The 21,763-nt window shown below is 47.7% G+C and overlaps 1 protein-coding gene across 1 annotated transcript in view; it reads left to right on the top strand.

Moving 5' to 3' along the window:
• The window catches only part of ZFHX3 (zinc finger homeobox 3), a 300,481-nt gene extending 279,029 nt beyond the window's left edge, over positions 1–21,452 (top strand). The window contains 3 exon segments of the mRNA XM_032486653.1: positions 4,619–4,721; positions 6,004–11,490; positions 15,411–21,452. Coding sequence (XP_032342544.1) covers positions 4,619–4,721; positions 6,004–11,490; positions 15,411–17,089 — 7,269 coding nt within the window. The 3' untranslated portion in view covers positions 17,090–21,452.
• The last annotated feature ends 311 nt before the right edge of the window (positions 21,453–21,763 follow it).

Consider the following 21,763-nt stretch of genomic DNA (forward strand, 5'->3'; position numbering starts at 1 on the left):
GATAAGTGAAGGATTTGAGTCTCCTTGAGAGTCTAGGTTTTGGCAAATCTGCGCTTAGACTTGGAGTAGTGAGCCTTTCAGAAGGACACTCAGGCGAGCAGTGCCAAGGCCGTGCGGATGAGGATCTCAGAGAAACCAGGTTCAATACTTTCTCTAAGAAAATACCTTTGCTTCCCAGCATGTGGAACTTGTTGGTTGCATTGATCTGACCTCAGACAGGGTGGCCTTGAGAGGTGAATTTGCATAGACAGTCCTGTTAAGAATTAGCAAAGTGTATACACCCCTTGGCTGCTCCGGGGGTTGTATTTGGCCATTCTACACCCATGACCCAGAGAAAGCAAGGGGTGGGGAGGGCTCCTTGTCATTCCAGCTTCTTCTGTCAAGAAAGAATAAACATTGATGGCCTCTCCCAGGTGCCCGGTGTGGACCAGACCCACACCTAAGTCTGGATTTTTTAAGGTGTGTTGTTGGGGCTTTCAGGCCAACTCACCTTATAGAAAGTTGAAAGGCATTAAATCATAATCCAAAATAATGGTGAACTGAACAGGAGGTAGGAAGTAGGTATTTATGGACCTATGTCATCTTTCCTGATAGGTCAAGGGCAATTACCTAGAGTCCAGGAATTTCCCCCATGATTGCCGGAAATTACCTGCAATAGTTTGTGTTTGAAAGTATTTTTCTAGGAGCCTGCAATTTTCTTCAGATTTTCTAATGAGTTTATGATCTCTAAAAGGCTAATTATTCTGCACGTGAGCGGCTTGGGCACAGGAACCTGTCTTGCTCCACCTCACAAGCATGAAGCACAGGGACCTTGTACAGCATTCAGAGAGTGATGGTCAGATGAATGGATGAGCAGAGTCACTGGATGGAGGTCCTTCCTTCTCTTCAACTTAAGCTTGAAGATTTTTGGAATCAGTAGTGGAACTCTTCTGTTTCTATTGTCATATATGAGAATTGCTTAAACTTAAAGATTTTCAGCAGAAAGTTCAGAGCAGAACTCCACATTTGTCTTGTTATACATAAGGCCTGTTTACTTGTTAGGGAGGAACAAGAGCCACTGTCTTCTTACTGTCGGCATCTTGGCTCAGAAGATGTTTCCTTCTTGCATCCTGTGCATTCTGCACAGTTGGCGGGGCTCGGAGCGGTGGGAGGAACACATATGGAAGATCTCCATGGGGCTGCCTTTGGGTGGCCTCAGATGACAATCTTGAGAGACGCAAATTCTGAGAAGTGATGGCTCTAATCAATTGAATTTTCTTACCAGAAAAACTTTGACTTTTGATAAAAAGGTCTGTTTTAACAGTCTCAGGACCCCTCTATACATTCATTAATGAGTCGAGTATGGGGGACATAATTTAACATACTCAGTGTTTACAGGTGTAAGATTATTAGGAGAATCAATCTACACGGATGTCCATGTAGAAAGTGTAGGGTCTGGACCAGTTGTGTACTATTGCCTGGCTAAACCTAAAACTTTGTCTGTGAATGGGGCGAGAGGGCGGGGAGTGAATGTATGATGCCGCAGGTGTGGTCTGCAGGGAGCTGGTGGCGGGATCCAGTCCTTCCAGGGTCCCTGCGGGTTGGGCCCGTTTGGACTGGCCGTGGTTGTGCTGTAGCCAGGTCTTATCCTCTCACACACACGCGTGTTCTGATGCTTCTGGCCAAAGGGAAGGTCTTTACAGAAGTGTGCTCAGCACTGTTGTGTGATTGCTTTTCCTGCGGATTTCAGCTGCCTGCCTGTCAGAGACTGTGGCTCAGATTGTCCGAAGCTTCCACACAGTTTGGCAGCCAGCTATGGTTGGGAAACAAGGGGTGCCAAGGCAGGTGTTGAAGGAACTCTGCCTTTGGCCAACTCTCATTTTCCTCCATGAGCAGAACTCTTCCATGAGCCCCTGGCAAGACTACACTTTTGGCTCTTCACGAAAAAGCATGGAAACTCTGAGTGACAGCCTTGAGAAGCTGGTAGGGGAGGGAGGAGTGGACACAGACAGGGGAACACTCGTGTCTGGGAGCTGACGTGAGGGCTTCCAGTATCCTGCATGGCAGAGGGGCTTCCGTCACAACCTCTCTGTTCAGACACATGCGCAGATGGGCCCCACCGGAACATCCCCATCCTCAGGTTTCCATTTAGGGATCCTCTTCTTTGCCACTTGGGAATTCCTTGCCCATGAAAATTTTCTATAGCAAGCAGTTTTTGTTTGTTTTCAGGGAGAGACTGGGGACACTATAGATGAGAAGATGCAGGTAGGTAAAGTAATTACTTAAACACATGTGGGGCAAGACTTATGGGTTCGGAGGCCCAGATTAAGATGCAGAGGAGCATGTGAGGTTGATGATTATATTTCGGGGAGAGTTAATTGATGGAAGGTGAAGGCAGACAAAGAACCGCTGCTTACTGCCTTCTTGAATCCCAATCAGGAATTATGATTAAAGTCGCGGCGAGACAACAGAGGGCTGATGAATTGGTGTCTTTTTTTTCTTTTTTGCCGTCATTCACACTTGATTGACTTCAACCTTTCAAGTGCAAAAGTCTCTCTTTTCCATTATTATTCATAGCCATCTGAGTTTTTCTAATTAAAGTGTATGAAAACAATTACTGATCCATCGTACTGAGTCTGTTAGAGGGGATGTCTGCCTTACTGTAATGTGTATAAAAAGCCCACAGTTTTCTATAATGATGTGCAGCTGAGGTGTTAGATAATTTTATTCTTTTTTACTCTGTAGGGTTTTTTTTTTAATTTCTCATGATTCATTTTTTCATAATTCCTAAAGATCCCACGAAAGGACTGATCCTGCAGCTACAACCGAGAAAGGAGGTGGGGGGGAGTCTTTTTTCCTTTCCCTTTCTCCCCCTCTTGCCCCCAACCTCGTGCTCCCCCTCGGTCGAGCACTATAAATTAATCGGTGACCTTTCACTTCTTGGATTCCCGCTGGACTCCCCAGCCACACTGGTCAGAAATGCTTTCTATTAAAAAGAAAATAGATGGAATGAGTTTGGCAATCTCCGCTCCATTCCTAACGACTCATCAACAGCTAGCCTCAGCCAGCTGCCAACGTGCTTTGTGTGAGGGTGCAGATGTCTGTGAGAGCAGGGATCCTGTGTCACTCACGATCACCTGCCACGCACCTGCTCGTCGTCAACACAGGGCTTCTCAGACCCTTCCCCACAGTGCCTGTTGCTTCATTTTTGCACCTACGGGCATCTGAAATTACCCTAAAATGTATTGGGGAGTTACCTTTTGGTGTTTATGGGGACAGATGTCTGGGTTTCCTCTAGGAGTGGAAACAACTACTGATGATTCTTGTGAACGTGTCAGCAGCGATTCTGAGCAAGGCCAGGATCCCCAAGCCATTAAAAATTAATAGTGATTTATTTTAAATATCTAATTTTGAACAGTAATATGGGTGTTCCGGTCTTCGCAACAGCAAGCAAAGATACTATCTCAGTAGTCGTGTTTGATGGGACAGTAGTGCCTCCGGGTGGGGCTGGATGCCATGTAGAAAGGTTAGCAGTGGCTGTAAGTTTTTATTCCTGTAACCTTGGGGTCAGTTTATTTCTCAGGCTGTCATCAAGTTGGGGACAACTTCTAATTCATTTGGGAATATCATTGCAACTACCTTCCCACCCTGTGGTAGGCAGGGGGATATTGCCTTTCTCAACGAAGAACCTGTTATCCTCACATTGGATATTGAGGGCTTGTGATCACAGTAATGTAGGGCAAAAGATAACTTGTCTGGACAAGGTTCTGGCCAGATGGCAGGGAAGCCTGGAAAAATGTCTGAAGATCTGACCTAAGATTGTAGCTCTTTTGACTGAGGCTAATTCTGGAATTGCTGTTTTAGGAAACACTAGCCATGGCCCAGGTGGGGCTGCCCTGTTGTAGAATTTAGGGTGCGGGGCACCCTCTGTGGCCAGGACACTGGCTGGAATTTCCCCCTGATGCTGTGTGTACCTCGGGCAAAGGCTCCAGAAGAAATCCTGCCAGAAGTGAGCCGTAAGAAATGCTCATTTGCACTCAATCTCAGCTTGTAAAGGGTTACAAAATGTTGTTTCCTGGAAAATCTGCCAGTGTGTCTTCGTGTCCTTAGCCTCCCCTTTGTTCCCTTCTCTTCTGCTTACCCTTGCCTCTGTTCTTACTCCCCTCCTCTTCTTGCCTGAATACATTTTGAAAACAGTACTACAATGCTCCCTGCTTCAAGATTACAGTGTACTTTACTAGGTATGATTTAATTAGGGCCCTTATTATGTTTTCAGCAGCTTAAGGTGGGCCTTTCAACTTATCTACCTAATTGGTTGCACAAGAAGTTTCACAGCCCATGACAAAACATTGTCAGTGATCAAAGTCAAAATTCTGCATAAAGGAAAAATATTAATAATAAGATTATTCGTCAAGTGTGCACTGCTAATTATGTCCAGAATGTAACCGTAGAAACACTTTTGACTGATGTGAGCTTTGTCTAATAAACATGAATCTTCAGTGAGCTATGAAAAGTGACACCTCCAGCTTTACACTGGTGAAGGCTAATTTTGCTTGTTAAATAATTTTTACACGTTCCCCAGTTTTGTGTCTCTTTCCCACCATCTGACTCTCCTCATCTGTCTGCCTCTCGCGCGCAGGTGACCACCCCTGAGATGGTGATGCCCAGCAGCATGTTCCTCCCGGCGGCCGTTCCGGATCGAGACGGGAGCTCTAGTTTGGAGGAGGCAGGAAAGCAGCCTGGTTAGTGTCACACTTCTTGACCCCTGAGAATAGGAACAAAATGAAACCTTGGGCCAACATTTTCATGGAGCAAAGGTGCCAAGACTTCATCCTGGTGCTTCTGAGCTGAATGTAACTTTCCAAGGGGTGAGGGGCACTGTTGTCAGCTACTTGATCCTCTGGTGCTTGGCACGTGTTTGTGTACTAGTCATACGGTTTGAAGCAAGAAAAAGTCAGGTGAGAGCCAGCAGGGTTTCAGTGGACACATGTCCCCTTAAGCTATACATTTAGGGAGTGAATAACCAGAGACCCAGAGCACAGATCCATGACTTACCATCCTAAGCTGTTAAATACACCCTCTCTGGGAACTAAATTATTAGGGACCTGTGGAGCATGGGGTGATCACAGGGTAGTAGATTAGCTGTCTCTGCACAGAGTTCTTCTCTGGGACGTCCAGGATTGCCGTAGGAGGCTGCAAAGAGGTGCACTTGGAAAGAACGTTGTTGTAGACATAGATGCCACTGGTGGTGGAGCCCTGGAGTGGGGAGTCCTCGCTAGGTGGGTCATCAGACCTCTGTTTATGAGTCTCTCCTATGTCTTTCACCTCCTGTCAGCAGCTAAGATTTAAGCTGGGAAGAGTTCTGCCTCACTACTGGCCCACCTCCTCCCTTGGGACTTTTCCATGTAAGGCAGTGAACAGCTGACCTGAAGAATATTAATGGGTGTGATGATCTCACTGTAGACAAAAATTTTAATATATTATAATAACTAGCCACTTAAATGTTCATTACTTACTGAATAGAGATGACAATCAAAAGTCATGTTATAATAAGAAATTTAATGCCTAAAAAATATATTATATACATATATATATTCCAAAATTTCTTATAATGGACAACAGATCTTGCAGATTCCCCACAGCTCAGCACAGCATTCCTTCACATACTGTACAATTTAGATTAATGTAAAGGGGGCATCCTTCAAACCAGTTCTTGAGAAATTGAGGATTCTGCGTTAGGCAATTAAATATTGTCTAAAAGACAGGTCTGTGCTATGATATAGGCGTACTAGGAGTTGAAACTTTTCGTATTTCCTTTTCCTCCTCCCTGCTCACGTGTCCTGCTGATCCTCCTTGGTGGGGTGGAGGGGTGCTCTGTGGAGAGAGTCTGTGTGCAGGTTGGATATTTCCCTCGTCATCAGAGTCTATGTTCATGAGGCCTTGCTGGGTAGACAGCTCTGGGTGCCATCCTTGAAACAAAGCCTTCTTTATCACTGGGCTTGATTTTTTTTTTTTTTTTAACAGAAACCTCAGAGGATCTGGGAAAGAATATCTTGCCCTCTGTGAGCACAGAACATGGTGGAGATTTGAAACCCACTCCTGCTGACTCGGGCTCTGTGAGAGAGGAGGCCGGCTTCCTCTGCTGGAAGAAAGGGTGCAACCAGGTTTTCAAAACTTCTGCTACTCTTCAGACGCACTTCAACGAGGTTCATGCCAAGAGGCCTCAGCTGCCCGTGTCCGATCGCCACGTGTACAAGTACCGCTGCAATCAGTGCAGCCTGGCTTTCAAGACTGTTGAAAAGCTGCAGCTCCATTCTCAGTACCATGTGATCAGAGCTGCCACCATGTGCTGTCTGTGTCAGCGCAGTTTCCGAACTTTCCAGGCTCTGAAAAAACACCTCGAGACGAGCCACCTGGAGTTAAGTGAGGCTGACATCCAGCAGCTTTATGGTGGCCTTCTGGCAAATGGGGACCTCCTGGCAATGGGAGACCCCACCCTGGCCGAGGACCACACCATCATCGTTGAGGAAGACAAGGAGGAAGAGAGTGACTTGGAGGATAAACAGAGCCCAACAGGCAGCGACTCTGGCTCAGTACAAGAAGACTCAGGCTCAGAGCCAAAGAGAGCTCTGCCTTTCAGGAAAGGCCCCAACTTCACCATGGAAAAATTTCTAGACCCTTCTCGCCCTTACAAGTGTACCGTCTGCAAGGAATCTTTCACTCAAAAGAACATCCTGCTAGTGCACTACAATTCTGTCTCCCACCTCCATAAGTTAAAGAGGGCCCTTCAAGAATCAGCAACTGGTCAGCCAGAACCCACCAGCAGCCCCGACAACAAACCTTTTAAGTGTAACACTTGTAACGTGGCCTACAGCCAGAGTTCCACTTTGGAGATCCACATGAGGTCGGTGCTGCATCAAACCAAGGCCCGGGCGGCCAAGCTGGAGGCTGCAAGTGGCAGTAGCAATGGGACTGGGAACAGCAGCAGTGTCTCCCTGAGCTCCTCCACCCCAAGTCCTGTGAGCACCAGTGGCAGTAACACCTTTACCACCACCAATCCAAGTAGTGCTGGCATTGCTCCAAGCTCCAACTTACTGAGCCAAGTGCCTGCTGAAAGTGCAGGAATGCCACCCCTGGGGAATCCCATCGGTGCCAACGTTGCTTCCCCATCAGAGCCCAAAGAGGCCAATCGGAAGAAGCTGGCAGATATGATCGCATCCAGGCAGCAGCAGCAGCAGCAGCAGCAGCAGCAGCAGCAGCAGCAGCAGCAGCAGCAGCAGCAGCAGCAGCAGCAGCAGCAACAAGCACAGACGCTGGCCCAAGCCCAGGCTCAAGTTCAAGCTCACCTGCAGCAGGAGCTGCAGCAGCAGGCGGCCCTGATCCAGTCTCAGCTGTTTAACCCCGCCCTCCTTCCTCACTTCCCCATGACTACGGAGACCCTGCTCCAGCTGCAGCAGCAGCAGCACCTCCTCTTCCCCTTCTACATCCCCAGTGCAGAGTTCCAGCTCAACCCCGAGGTGAGCTTGCCGGTGACCAGCGGGGCGCTGACGCTGACTGGGACAGGCCCGGGCCTGCTGGAAGATCTGAAGGCGCAGGTGCAGATCCCGCAACAGGGCCACCAGCAGATCCTACAGCCGCAGCCGCAGCCACAGCCAAGCCAGCCCTCTCTGTCCCAGAGTCACTCTGCCCTACAGCCCAGCCAGCACCCTGAAAAGAAAAACAAACTGGTCATGAAAGAAAAGGAAAAAGAAAGCCAGAGAGAGAGAGAAGGTGCTGAGGGGGGAGAGGGCAACGCCGGACCAAAGGAATCACTGCCAGATGCCTTGAAGGCCAAAGAAAAGAAAGAGCTGGCGCCGGGGGGCGGTTCTGAGCCTTCCATGCTGCCTCCACGCATCGCCTCGGATGCCAGAGGGAATGCCACCAAGGCCTTGCTGGAGAACTTTGGCTTTGAGCTGGTCATTCAGTACAACGAGAACAAGCAGAAGGTGCAGAAGAAGAACGGGAAGACGGAGCAGGGGGAGAACTTGGAAAAGCTCGAGTGTGACTCCTGCGGCAAGTTGTTTTCTAACATCTTGATTTTAAAGAGTCATCAAGAGCACGTTCATCAAAATTACTTTCCCTTTAAACAGCTGGAGAGATTTGCCAAGCAGTACCGAGAGCACTATGATAAACTGTACCCTCTGAGGCCCCAGACCCCAGAGCCACCGCCCCCGCCGCCACCGCCCCCTCCGCCCCCGCTGCCCGCAGCGCCGCCCCAGCCCGCCTCGGTGCCCGCCATCCCCGCCTCGGCCCCGCCCATCACTTCGCCCACCATCGCACCGGCCCAGCCCTCCGTGCCGCTCACCCAGCTCTCCATGCCCATGGAACTGCCCATCTTCTCGCCACTGATGATGCAGACGATGCCACTGCAGACCTTGCCGGCTCAGCTGCCCCCTCAGCTCGGACCTGTGGAGCCTCTGCCTGCGGACCTGGCCCAGCTGTACCAGCATCAGCTCAATCCCAGTCTGCTCCAGCAGCAGAACAAGAGGCCTCGCACCAGGATCACGGATGACCAGCTCCGAGTCTTGCGGCAGTATTTTGACATTAACAACTCCCCCAGTGAAGAGCAGATCAAAGAGATGGCAGACAAGTCCGGGTTGCCCCAGAAAGTGATCAAGCATTGGTTCAGAAACACTCTGTTCAAAGAGCGGCAGCGTAACAAGGACTCCCCTTACAACTTCAGCAATCCTCCTATCACCAGCCTGGAGGAGCTCAAGATCGACTCCCGGCCCCCTTCGCCAGAACCTCAGAAGCAGGAGTACTGGGGGAGCAAGAGGTCTTCGAGAACGAGGTTTACTGACTACCAGCTGAGGGTCCTGCAGGACTTCTTTGATGCCAACGCTTACCCAAAGGATGATGAATTTGAGCAACTCTCTAATTTACTGAACCTTCCAACCCGCGTCATCGTAGTCTGGTTTCAAAATGCCCGACAGAAGGCCAGAAAAAATTATGAGAATCAGGGAGAGGGCAAAGATGGCGAGCGGCGTGAGCTTACAAACGATAGGTATATTCGAACGAGCAACTTGAACTACCAGTGCAAAAAATGTAGCCTGGTGTTTCAGCGCATCTTTGATCTTATCAAGCACCAGAAGAAGTTGTGTTACAAGGATGAGGATGAGGAGGGGCAGGATGACAGCCAAAACGAGGATTCCATGGATGCCATGGAAATCCTGACGCCCACCAGCTCCTCCTGCAGCACCCCAATGCCCTCACAGGCTTACAGCGCCCCAGCACCATCAGCCAACACGGCTTCCTCTGCTTTCTTGCAGCTCACATCAGAGGCTGACGAACTGACCACCTTCAGTTCAAAACCAGAGGCGAGTGATGAGAAACCAAAGCAGGCTGAACCCCCCAGTGCACAGCCAAACCAAACCCAAGAAAAGCAAGGACAACCAAAGGTAGAGCTGCAGCAGCAAGACCAGCCGGAGCAGAAGACAAACACAGCTCAGCCAAAGCTCCCGCCGCTGACATCCCCGGCTTCATTATCGCAGGCTCCTCCACAGGCGCCCCCGCCTCAGTGCCCCTTACCCCAGTCAAGCCCCAGCCCCTCCCAGCTCTCCCACCTGCCCCTTAAGCCCCTCCACACGTCAACTCCGCAACAGTTGGCCAACCTACCTCCTCAGCTAATCCCCTACCAGTGTGACCAGTGTAAGTTGGCGTTTCCATCATTTGAGCACTGGCAGGAGCATCAGCAGCTGCACTTCCTGAGTGCACAGAACCAGTTCATCCACCCTCAGTTTTTGGACAGGTCACTGGATATGCCTTTCATGCTGTTTGACCCTAGTAACCCCCTCCTGGCCAGCCAGCTGCTGTCCGGGGCCATACCTCAGATTCCAGCAAGCTCGGCCACTTCCCCTTCCACCCCGACCTCCACGATGAACACTCTGAAGAGGAAGCTGGAGGAGAAGGCCAGCGCGAGCCCTGGCGAGAACGACAGCGGGACGGGAGGCGAAGAACCTCAGAGAGACAAACGTTTGAGGACAACTATTACACCGGAGCAGCTGGAAATTCTCTACCAAAAGTATCTGTTGGACTCCAATCCAACTCGAAAGATGTTGGATCACATTGCGCATGAGGTGGGCTTGAAGAAACGTGTGGTACAAGTCTGGTTTCAGAACACCCGAGCCCGGGAAAGGAAAGGACAGTTCCGGGCGGTGGGCCCAGCGCAGGCCCACAGGAGATGCCCTTTTTGCAGAGCGCTCTTCAAAGCCAAGACTGCCCTGGAGGCTCACATCCGGTCCCGTCACTGGCACGAAGCCAAGAGAGCGGGCTACAACCTAACGCTATCCGCGATGCTCTTAGACTGCGATGGGGGACTCCAGATGAAAGGAGATATTTTTGATGGAACTAGCTTCTCCCACCTACCCCCAAGCAGTAGTGATGGCCAAGGCGTTCCCCTCTCACCTGTGAGCAAAACCATGGAGTTGTCTCCCAGAACTCTTCTTAGCCCTTCTTCCATCAAGGTGGAAGGGATCGAAGATTTTGAAAGCCCCTCCATGTCCTCGGTGAATCTGAACTTTGACCAAACTAAGCTGGACAACGACGACTGTTCCTCCGTCAACACAGCGATCACAGACACCACTACCGGAGATGAGGGCAACGCGGATAACGACAGTGCGACGGGAATAGCGACAGAAACCAAATCCTCCTCCGCGCCCAGCGAAGGGCTGACCAAAGCAGCCATGATGGCGATGTCTGAGTATGAGGATCGGCTGTCATCTGGTCTGGTCAGCCCAGCCCCGAGCTTCTACAGCAAGGAATATGACAATGAAGGTACCGTGGACTACAGTGAAACCTCGAGCCTTGCAGACCCCTGCTCCCCAAGCCCTGGTGCGAGCGGGTCAGCCGGCAAATCTGGAGACGGCGGGGATCGGCCCGGGCAGAAGCGTTTTCGCACTCAGATGACCAATCTACAGCTGAAGGTCCTTAAGTCGTGCTTTAATGACTACAGGACACCCACAATGCTGGAGTGTGAGGTCCTGGGCAATGACATTGGACTGCCAAAGAGAGTTGTTCAGGTCTGGTTCCAGAATGCCCGGGCAAAAGAGAAGAAGTCCAAGTTAAGCATGGCCAAGCATTTTGGTATAAACCAGACAAGTTACGAGGGACCCAAGACAGAGTGCACTTTGTGTGGCATCAAGTACAGCGCTCGGCTGTCTGTACGTGACCACATCTTTTCCCAACAGCATATCTCCAAAGTTAAAGACACCATCGGAAGCCAGCTGGACAAGGAGAAAGAGTACTTTGACCCAGCCACTGTACGTCAGCTGATGGCCCAGCAAGAGTTGGACCGGATTAAAAAGGCCAACGAGGTCCTTGGACTGGCAGCTCAGCAGCAAGGGATGTTTGACAACGCCCCTCTCCAGGCTCTCAACCTCCCTACGGCATACCCAGCGCTCCAGGGCATCCCACCCGTGTTGCTCCCCAGCCTCAACAGCCCCTCCTTGCCGAGTTTCACTCCATCCAACACAGGTGGGTTCGGCTCTCGGTGACCCTTTCGGTATTACACAGCCACCCAGCTCACACTTGTTCTGTGGCTCCTGCACAAGGCCTCTGAGTGCTGGGCAGATAGGAAGCTTCCCTTGTCTAGCTCTCTAACAGCAGTAAAACTTCAAGTCCCTCCCACTGAGGCTGCCTAGAGCTGTGCTGTATGTGACTCTGACTTCCCAGTTCAAAGATGGAACCTTGTGGTTAAAAAAGCCTCCTAAAACCATTCTCATTCCTGGTGTTCAGTAGCACAGCCAGACCGTGTGCTACAGGCATGAACGTGAGGGTCCTGGCATACTAGATCCTGGGGTATTTTCAAGAAAGATGTTTCCATCATGGACCCTCCCATTCAGTCCTGATGGAAATACAGGTCCCATCCAGGTATTTGTTGAAAATACAAAACATTTGAACACCCTAGTTAATTCTGGATCATGTCCTATGGACACTGGTTCCAGAGTATCTAAATCGGCTCTTTGCCTTCACCTGTGGTCCCGCCGCCTCTTTTGGAGAGCTGCTCTGGAGGGAGAGGTGCTCCCGGGAAGAAGCTCTCCTTACTCCTGACGTTCTCTCTCAGCCAGAAACAAGTGCTGTGTTAGTTTCTGATGAGACCGCCTTTGTACTTGAATGCACTGACCAGGAACTTGTTTGTATTGGATAATGCGGTTATGAATTTTGACATGTTTTAGTTCTCCATACAGACAAAAAATGTTAATGGTCATTTTCAGGGGTATTCAATCACCCCCTCATTTCCTTCTGCCCATTTCCTTTTCTTCTCTTCCCCCAACTCAAGAGTCACGTACTTGGTACTTACTTTTCCACGTAAGAGGGAGTTTTGCAGTTCTTCCTGTGTGCCTCTCTTGTTCCTCCTCCCCTGTCCCCACCTGTCTTCTCTGAATCCAGCTGTCTCTCCTAAATTGGAGCTTCAGCTCCAGGATCTGTGAGACTTAGGCATACGTTAGCACATCCCCTCACACACTAGTGCATGTTCGCCAACGGAGAGCTCCCCAAAGCGCCTCCTTGCCTTCAAAACGTGTCCCTGTTCCCAGAGGTTGAAGCAGTCCTCCTGCTTCCCAGAGTAGTTCTGGTTTCTGGGTAAATTAGATTCAAGTTTGATAATTCTCAGTGTTGTACAGAACGTGAAGTTACTTCATTCCTAATCCCAGTTTGTTATCCAAAGAGAGAACGAGAAAAGAAAGCATTGAGATGTAGAAGTCATTGCTTATATGTATTGGCAAGTAATCTCACAGAATGATGCTAAAAGCCAGCTAGACATAAGCCAAGCAACAGCTATGGAAAGTGGCCAGGCACTGAATTATCCTTGCAGCCCTGGACCTTGGCAGCAGGGCTTGGGATGGTCCAAAATTTCATAGTAAGGTGAAAAAATTAGAATCAGAATGTCTGATCTATTCCCCCTTGTTTTACAGATAAGAAAACTGAGGCCCAGAGAGGTCAAGACCATTCAGCAGGCTAGGGTCGGAGCCAGAGCTCCCACCCAGGCCTCCAGGCTCCCGGTGCTATGGTCTCCTTCCACAACACCCAATATGAGCCAGTCAGTCAACAGGTATATATTTAGTGCTACTCAGGCTCTGGCCACTTAAAGTGGACTCAAGGTAGAAGGATACACTCTTAATCATTCAAAGCAGCCAGGTGTGCCCCAGTTTAGCACCACCTGACTGTACTGCAGCTCCCAGCAGCACTGGATCTGGAATCAGGTAGTTACGTCAGGCCCAATGGTAAGCTCTATCCATATGACCCTCCGTTTAATCCCTGCATCCATCTGCTGTGGACAGCTGAGGTTCCAGGCAGTCAACTCATAGGCCCAACATCACATGGCGGGTATATGTCAGCCACAATCCATTCCGCAGCAGTTTGACCCCAGGAGTGCATGACTCAGCCTCAAGGGGACGAAGTGCCTTGTTTGGTTCTGATCTTCCAGATCAGAAAACCAAGACCACAGAATTATTATGACAATGTACTGAGCTACTTGACCGAACATGGCTAGTGCAGAGTCTGGTAAATAGCAGAGGTTCAGTAAATGTTTCTTATAATTTAAATCTCTTTTGTGCACTGTCACTTCAAAATACAGAAAGTTAAAGACCTAGTTGACCTGGATCTTTCTCCTGAGAGCATGACACCATTTGGATGGGGAGATGAACAGGCATTCCTTCCCTACCCCACTGATAATTTGGCTCTGGCTCCAACCTAAAACTTGGAGCAGGCCTGTTGCCTAGAGGTGGACATATCCCAAGTTTAGAATTCATAATCTGTTCTGTCTCTGCATCATTTGTGCCACTGCAACCAGTGAGCTTTTACTGAGTATTTGTAAATCAGACATATCTCCTCTGATTTCAGTCTCTGAAGTGCACTGAGGAAACTGGATGACTTAATCTCAGCAGTCCCTTTCTGCTGTTTTGGAAGAGTAAATTAATGATGTTATGTGATGCCGAGGGAAGCATCCTTGAGTATCTGTGTTTTTTTCTGAGATTGGCAAATGGAGGCAACCTTGTTCTCTTCATCTGAAATTTAAGGGTGTTTAAATGCAGTGTGACAGCCCCGGGGACACTGCACCTGCTGGAGCGGGAAATCAACACTGTCTTCGCCTAAGTCTAGGCTTCAGAGTGGTTTTTCTCGTGAGCACGGTGACTTGTTTGGAAGGCCCACCCCAGCTGCAGCAGGGGGTCCAGATGAAACAGTGAGGGGCGGTGGGATTTCTGACATTACATTTTGGTGTCCTCTGAAGTGAAGGGACGTATAGCGTCTGGTGTCTGGGATGTGATCAGTGCTGGTGTCCCCCACCACCTTGTTAATCTGGACACACTCGCAGCTTCATGTACCGGCAGCAGCAACACCACCTTCCATCACCCTGGAACAAGAGAAACCAGGAGATAGCTATGGGTCAGGGAGGATGTGAGGCTAGGGGCTGAGTGAAGGCTTTACAGGTAGTGATAGATGAGGCCTGAGTGTGACTGAGGATGGGGCTGTACCCCATGTGAGCTGGTGACATGGTCTAATCCATAAGCAGTGGGGCCTGGGGCAGGTGGCAGCATCCTAGGATTTGCTGGTGCCAGCACTTTCGGCCGTTCCATCTTGGACGTACCTTTTCTCCTCTTCCTGTGGCCGGTTTCTCAACTGCCTGCAACTCTAACGCTCCTGTATGTCATTCAGACAGGGACAGGAGAAGAAAATGCTCATTTTCCCAGTGGACTCCAGAATGCTATTCCTAGATGGTTACATTTTTCAACGGATTTGTTTAAGTTGATGAACTGAGCCAAAGCAATAGAACTATTTTCCTTGAATGGACTGTTTTATTTGCTCCCATTCCTCCTCCATCTCTGCCCTTCTAACATGTCCATTAGGTCTCAGCAGTGGAGGTCAGGGCAGCACGCTGGTACCGCCTGTCATATCTGTTCACGTGGCCTTGGTGGCTGGTTGGGTTTCTTGCTTTTGTGTTCTCTTCTCTGGACAATTTCTGGTGGGGCCTCTTGCCTGTAGTATTTCTGCGGGCTTTGATGAAGGCCATTGGTTCAGATGGGTCCCACTGGCAACAGCTAGCTTGGGGGCCACCAGACTAATTGCCTTGGGCAGAGAGGAAGGTACCTGGGAGCGCAGCAGAGAAAATATGAAGGAGTAGGATGGGTGTGGCCCACTGGGCTGGAAGGTGTTGAAAGTCGTTGATGGGGAAGCATGGGAGCTGACCCAGGGCTGGGTCCTGGTTAGAATACAGAATCTCCAACCCTGAGCCTGGCAGTACAGCTGTGTTGAACGTGTGGGTTTTGAGAGGATCCTTTAAGCTCAAACCCTGAGTTCTTAGATGCTGTGCCAGTGACACAGGTGAAACGTCTTGAGCTTCAGCCTCGCCGCCCCAGACTGACGTGTCATTTCTCTGTCTCCATTCTTTTTGTTAGCTTTAACATCTCCTAAACCGAACTTGATGGGTCTGCCCAGCACAACAGTTCCTTCCCCTGGCCTCCCAACATCTGGATTACCAAATAAACCGTCCTCAGCATCGCTGAGCTCCCCGACCCCAGCACAAGCCACCATGGCGATGGCCCCTCAGCCACCCCCTCAACCCCAGCAGCAGCAGCCACAGGTGCAGCCGCCGCCGCCAGCAGCCCAGCCACCCCCCGCGCCGCAGCTCCCGCCACAACCGCAGCAACAGCAACGCAAGGACAAAGACAGTGAGAAGGTGAAGGAGAAGGAGAAGGCACACAAAGGGAAAGGGGAACTCCTGCCTGTCCCCAAGAAGGAGAAAGGAGAGGCCCCCACGGCAGCCACAGCCACCATCTCAGCACCGCTGTCAGCCATGGAGTACGCCGTGGACCCCGCCCAGCTGCAGGCCCTGCAGGCAGCCTTGACGTCGGACCCCACGGCGCTGCTCACAAGCCAGTTCCTCCCTTACTTTGTACCAGGCTTCTCTCCTTACTACGCCCCCCAAATCCCTGGCACCCTGCAGAGCGGGTACCTGCAGCCTATGTATGGCATGGAAGGCCTGTTCCCCTACAGCCCTGCGCTGTCACAGGCCCTGATGGGGCTGTCTCCGGGCTCCCTACTGCAGCAGTACCAGCAATACCAGCAGAGTCTGCAGGAGGCGATCCAGCAGCAGCGGCAACTACAGCAGCAGCAGCAGCAGCAGCAGAAAGTGCAGCAGCAGCAGCAGCCCAAAGCAAGCCAAACCCCAGTCCCCCAGGGGGCTGCTTCCCCAGACAAAGACCCTGCCAAAGAATCCCCCAAACCAGAAGAGCAGAAAAACGCACCCCGTGAGGTGTCCCCCCTCCTGCCGAAACCCCCCGAAGAGCCAGAAGCAGAAAGCAAAAGTGCGGACTCCCTCTACGACCCCTTCATTGTTCCAAAGGTGCAGTACAAGTTGGTCTGCCGCAAGTGCCAGGCGGGCTTCGGTGACGAGGAGGCGGCGAGGAGCCACCTGAAGTCCCTCTGCTTCTTCGGCCAGTCTGTGGTGAACCTGCAAGAGATGGTGCTTCACGTCCCCACGGGCGGCGGCGGCAGTGGCGGCGGCAGTGGCGGCGGTGGCAGTGGCGGCAGCGGCTCGTACCACTGCCTGGCGTGCGAGAGCGCGCTCTGTGGGGAGGAAGCTCTGAGTCAACATCTCGAGTCGGCCTTGCACAAACACAGAACAATCACGAGAGCAGCAAGAAACGCCAAAGAGCACCCTAGTTTATTACCTCACTCTGCCTGCTTCCCCGATCCTAGCACCGCATCTACCTCGCAGTCTGCCGCTCACTCAAACGACAGCCCCCCTCCCCCGTCGGCCGCCGCCCCCTCCTCGTCCTCGTCCTCCGCTTCCCCCCACGCCTCCAGGAAGTCTTGGCCGCAAGTGGTCTCCCGGGCTTCGGCCGCGAAGCCCCCTTTTCCTCCTCTCTCCTCATCTTCAACGGTTACCTCAAGTTCATGCAGCACCTCAGGGGTTCAGCCCTCGATGCCAACAGACGACTATTCGGAGGAGTCTGACACGGATCTCAGCCAAAAGTCCGACGGACCGGCGAGCCCGGTGGAGGGTCCCAAAGACCCCAGCTGCCCCAAGGACAGTGGTCTGACCAGTGTAGGAACGGACACCTTCAGATTGTAAGCTTTGAAGATGAACAATACAAACAAATGAATTTAAATAAAAAATTAATAACAAACCGATTTCAAAAATAGACTAACTGCAATTCCAAAGCTTCTAACCAAAAAAAAAAAAAAAAAAGAAAAAAAAAGAAAAAGCGTGGGTTGTTTTCCCATATACCTATCTATGCCGGTGATTTTACATTCTTTTCTTTTCTCTTTTAATATTAAAAAAAAAAAAAAGAAAGAAAAAACCCTTAACCTTGTTACATTGTGTCCTTTTGAAGGTACTATTGGTCTGGGAAACAGAAGTCCGCAGGGCCTCCCTATGTCTTTGGAGCTTAAACCCCTTGTATATTTGCCCCCTTTCAATAAACGCCCCACATTGATAGCACAGAGGAGCCCGGCATGCACTGTATGGGAAAGCAGTCCACCTTGTTACAGTTTTAAATTTCTTGCTATCTTAGCATTCAGATACCAATGGCTTGCTAAAAGAAAAAAAGAAATGTAATGTCTTTTTATTCTCAGGTCAATCGCTCACACTTTGTTCTGTTTTCAGAATCATTGTTTTATATATATTATTTTTTCGGTTTTGTTTTTGTTTTTGTTCCAGAAAAGATTTTTGTTTTGTTAATTTAAAAACGGGCAGAAAGTATTCGAGAAAAAAACAATGTGAACTGCTTTAGCTTTCTGGGGATTTTAAGGATAGCTTTTCTGCTGAAGCCAATTTCAAGGGGAAAAGTTAAGCACTCCCACTTTCAGAAAAAAAAAAAAAACCCACACACACAAAGAGTGTTGAGGACTTGTAGCTTAAAAAAAAAGTTTTAAAAACTGACTTTCTGTATTTATGATAGATATGACCATTTTTGGTGTTGAGTAGATTGTTGCATTGGAAATGAACTGAAGCAGTATGGTAGATTTAAAAGGAAAAAAAAACCCCTTTTGTGTACATTTAGCTTTTTGTATGGTCCAGCTGACAGCTCCTCATTTGATGTTGTCTTGTTCATTCCTAGCAGATAGATTGCAATCCGTTGATTCGCCTAAGCTTTTCTCCCCATTTGTCCCTTAATTCCACTTTCTCTTTCCTCCTCCCACCCTATAATCTCCCACTTAAGGTAGCTGCCTTCATTTCTTAGAGGGTAGCTGCAGAATTATTTTATAAAACTAAAGAAAGAATTTCAAAAGGTTCTAGGGGTCATTAGGATCCTCACAGATTATTTTTGGTTGGGGAGTTGAAACTTTTTAAAGGCATATAATTCTAGTACCTATGTCTATTAGCCTTGTACATTTATTTTTTAATTTATCCTTTGGCTTTTCTTTTCACCCCCGTTTTTTCCCTCCTTGTTTGTTTGGTAGATGCTTCAAATATTCTTTTCCTAAACTAAAGCATTTGTTTCGGTTTGTGTAATTGGGCTGTGTGCTTTTCTTTCCTAAAAAAGTTTTTGGTTAGGGGTTTGGTTTTTGGGTTTTTTTGTTTTCTTTCCTCTCTCAGAAAAGGAAATTTCATGCTTTAAATAAAATCCAAAGACACACCCTTTCACTGCTGATGCAGAAAAAAGGGAAAGGGTTCTTGTTACTTGAGAATTTGTTTCTGATTTAAACAAACAAGACTTACTTCTTTAATAAAAGAAAGAGTAAAACAAAAGAGTCCCAGGTTATGTGCTTCTTCTGCAAGCAGAGAGGCAACTATTAATGACAATTCCATATACCAAAAGACACATTTTTTACTTCAAAGTTTTGTCTTGTGTCAGGCAGTCTGAGCGGCGAGTGATCCAGAGCGCAGCCAACAAAAAAGCAGATAGCAATGTACGTAGAGAGCAAAAAAGGAACTGTGTGTGAGGCACTTGTGTTTATGTTAATATCCGTATTCCTGTAACACACAACACAACGCAACATACACCTTTTCTCATCTTAAAAAAAAAAAAAAAAACGGCCTGAACTTTGAAAGGAAAACTTTGTGCTGCTATAACGTAGATTTTGGAGACAAATAGATGCTTTGCTGTTTCACTTTCATAGTCAAACATCAACAGAAACAATCTCCCCTTGCCCCAAAAGTGTGAAATCCTTCTCCCCATCATTCTCTTCCTTATGTTTCAAAAGGGAACTATGAAGACTGTGAATGCAGGTTCCATCTGGTCACCTTTTGGGCTTCTTTCCCCAGTGCTGAAGCCACTCATCGACTTTGCAAAAAGACTGGAGCATTCCAAGATCTGAAAATGGATTTCTTTTTTTTCTTTTTTTCTTTTTTTCTCTTTTTCTTTTTTAGCCGGGACTATTTTATTTTTATGAATTTGTTTTTAGTTTAATGAAAGTGTAGATCCTGAACTGTTGTATATATTTCTAACTAGGCTGATGCACAGTGCAAATTCCTTTTTTAATTTTTTTTAAGTAGAAATACTGAAGAATACCATCTAACTATTCATACAAGTATACAGTTGTAGCATAAGGTGTCAAAAAAAAAAGTACGCAAAACATTTGCTGTTTTAACAAGCTGTTTTCTTTTAACAAGAATTCTTGTATTTCTCCCTGTGTTTGAGATGAACATTTTTAAATTTTGAAGTTGTACAGTTTTTTGTTTTCCATTATTTTATCTTGTTTGTAACTCTATGAAATATATATATATTTTTTGCCATTTAACTGTTGTATGTTACTCTGTGTCTGTATCATATAGAAGAAAAATTGTTTTTGTTTTTGGTTCTCTGTGTGATACCAGTTAACAATTTAACACTAGCTTTACCTGTCAAATTCTGCTAGGTCTTTTCTGAAAACTTTGTTTTTAAAAATGATAATTGCTTGGTAATAGTGCAATTTCTATCCCTTTCCCTGTCCCTCTCAACTTTAAGTTCATTTCCTTGTAATTTTGCCACCCCCTCCCCAATGGTATGTTGTTTTGGTCTTTTTGTTGTGGTTTTTTTTTTTTTTTTTTTTTTTTTTTTTTTGAGCTACTATGCCATCCTCCCTCTGTGAGGCAGAGTGACTGTCAGTGTTTTGTTATGCCATGCCTCGCTCGACCTGTGGGTGTGTTTAGCAGCAGCACGGTGGTTGGTTGAGTAGGTGGGTTAAGCGTGTTTTCACCCACCAGTGTTCCTCCCAGGGGTTACATGAGTGTTTTGACCTGGAGTGGGATGTGTACTTAACACTTGCCTCTACAACTGTACCACCCACGAAATATGGTCATTCAAAAAGGAAAAAAATAATCATCCTCAGCATTGACCCAGAAGTAGCAAAGCAGTCAGTGACGGTGAAACTTAGAGCTCAAACGCGAGCTAGTTAGATATTTGTGGACTAACACACACCCACCATGGCTGTGACCAGTTATCATTGACAAAGCATGAATTCACTACAAAGCTCAACTGTTTAGATTGGTCTCACTCGGAGAATTGACTCCCTCCTGCTGCACAGTAGGTAGCTGAGTAAGATCTCTCCACTGACTTTTTAACTTAGTTCTTCACCTCCATTGACACTTCATAGTTTGGTTGGTTGGTTTCTTTTCAAATCTCCACAGTGTGGGTTGGTGCTAGACACCCTTCAGCCACAGCACCAAATGGAACCACAGAATGGGAGTTATTTCCTCCATCCTTCTAAAAAAGGAACTTAAGAAGGGGGACACACACAAAACACACACATGATTTAATAAATATAGGAAGTTTTTTTTTTTAATTAAAAGCTATTTAAAGAGATGAATGTGGCCAAAGTTGTTTTACACGATTGAAAATAAAGTAAAACAGACGGCATGTGTTTAAACCTGAGTGTATCAGGCATGGCAGGAAGTTGCAGGAGAGAGAGGCAGTGACCCAAACCAGTGCACTTGATGTTCATGGACATATATTTTTTTTAAATAATAAATTAAATTAAAACATTTTAAATAGACGCATAAATTGAGTTGGTTGTTTGTTGGCGCTGAGATACTGCCCACTGTGAAACAAAGCTTTGACTAGTTTTTTGTTTGTTTGTTTACTTTCTTCGGGGGGGAGGAGGGCAAGTTCGGGTAGGAAAGAAAGCATACATGAACGTGACCCTGAGGTGAAGAGGTATATGAACAGCCTTTGCAATGTACAAAAAAACAAAAAACAAAACAAAAAAACAACAAAAAAAAATAGAGCAAGTGAAACCAAAAATGATGTTCTTGGTGTTTTTCTATAATGTAGTCTTGTTAGCTTTTTTTGTTACTGTAACAATGCTGATCTCGAACTGTACCAAAATACATGGAGACTAACAAACAGAACCACATGGAACTTTCAAACTGAAAAAAAGAAAAAAATTTGTCACAAAAACTTTGTTGTCATAGTTAAGTTGATTGTAGATGGTAATTGAATATACTCCTTTGAAAATATTTCATCAAGTATGTTTCCTGCTCATTGTGATACATTAAAAAAATATGAGCAAAAGTTATTGTCTCTGTCATCAGAGTTTGTGTGTGCATGTGTGAGAAAGAGGTTGATGCCTGGCAAGGTGTAAATTTGAACAGTACCTTAGCTGCAGGCAGAGGTAGTCATTCCAGGGAACACAAGCACTGGTATTGTTGCCATCCTGGCATTCCTGTCTCCTGGTACTCATGAAAGTGCAGGAAGTTAGGGTGATGGTGCTGATCAGCATATTTCATTGAGAAGAGTCAGGCTGACAGCTTGGATGATACTTGGCCACAAAGAGCATCTAGACTTTTAATTCAAGTGTTTATATGAGAATTTTATAATTCTTG

The sequence above is a fragment of the Camelus ferus genome, chromosome 9 (genome assembly GCF_009834535.1).
Source record: "Camelus ferus isolate YT-003-E chromosome 9, BCGSAC_Cfer_1.0, whole genome shotgun sequence".
Lineage (NCBI taxonomy): Eukaryota > Metazoa > Chordata > Mammalia > Artiodactyla > Camelidae > Camelus > Camelus ferus.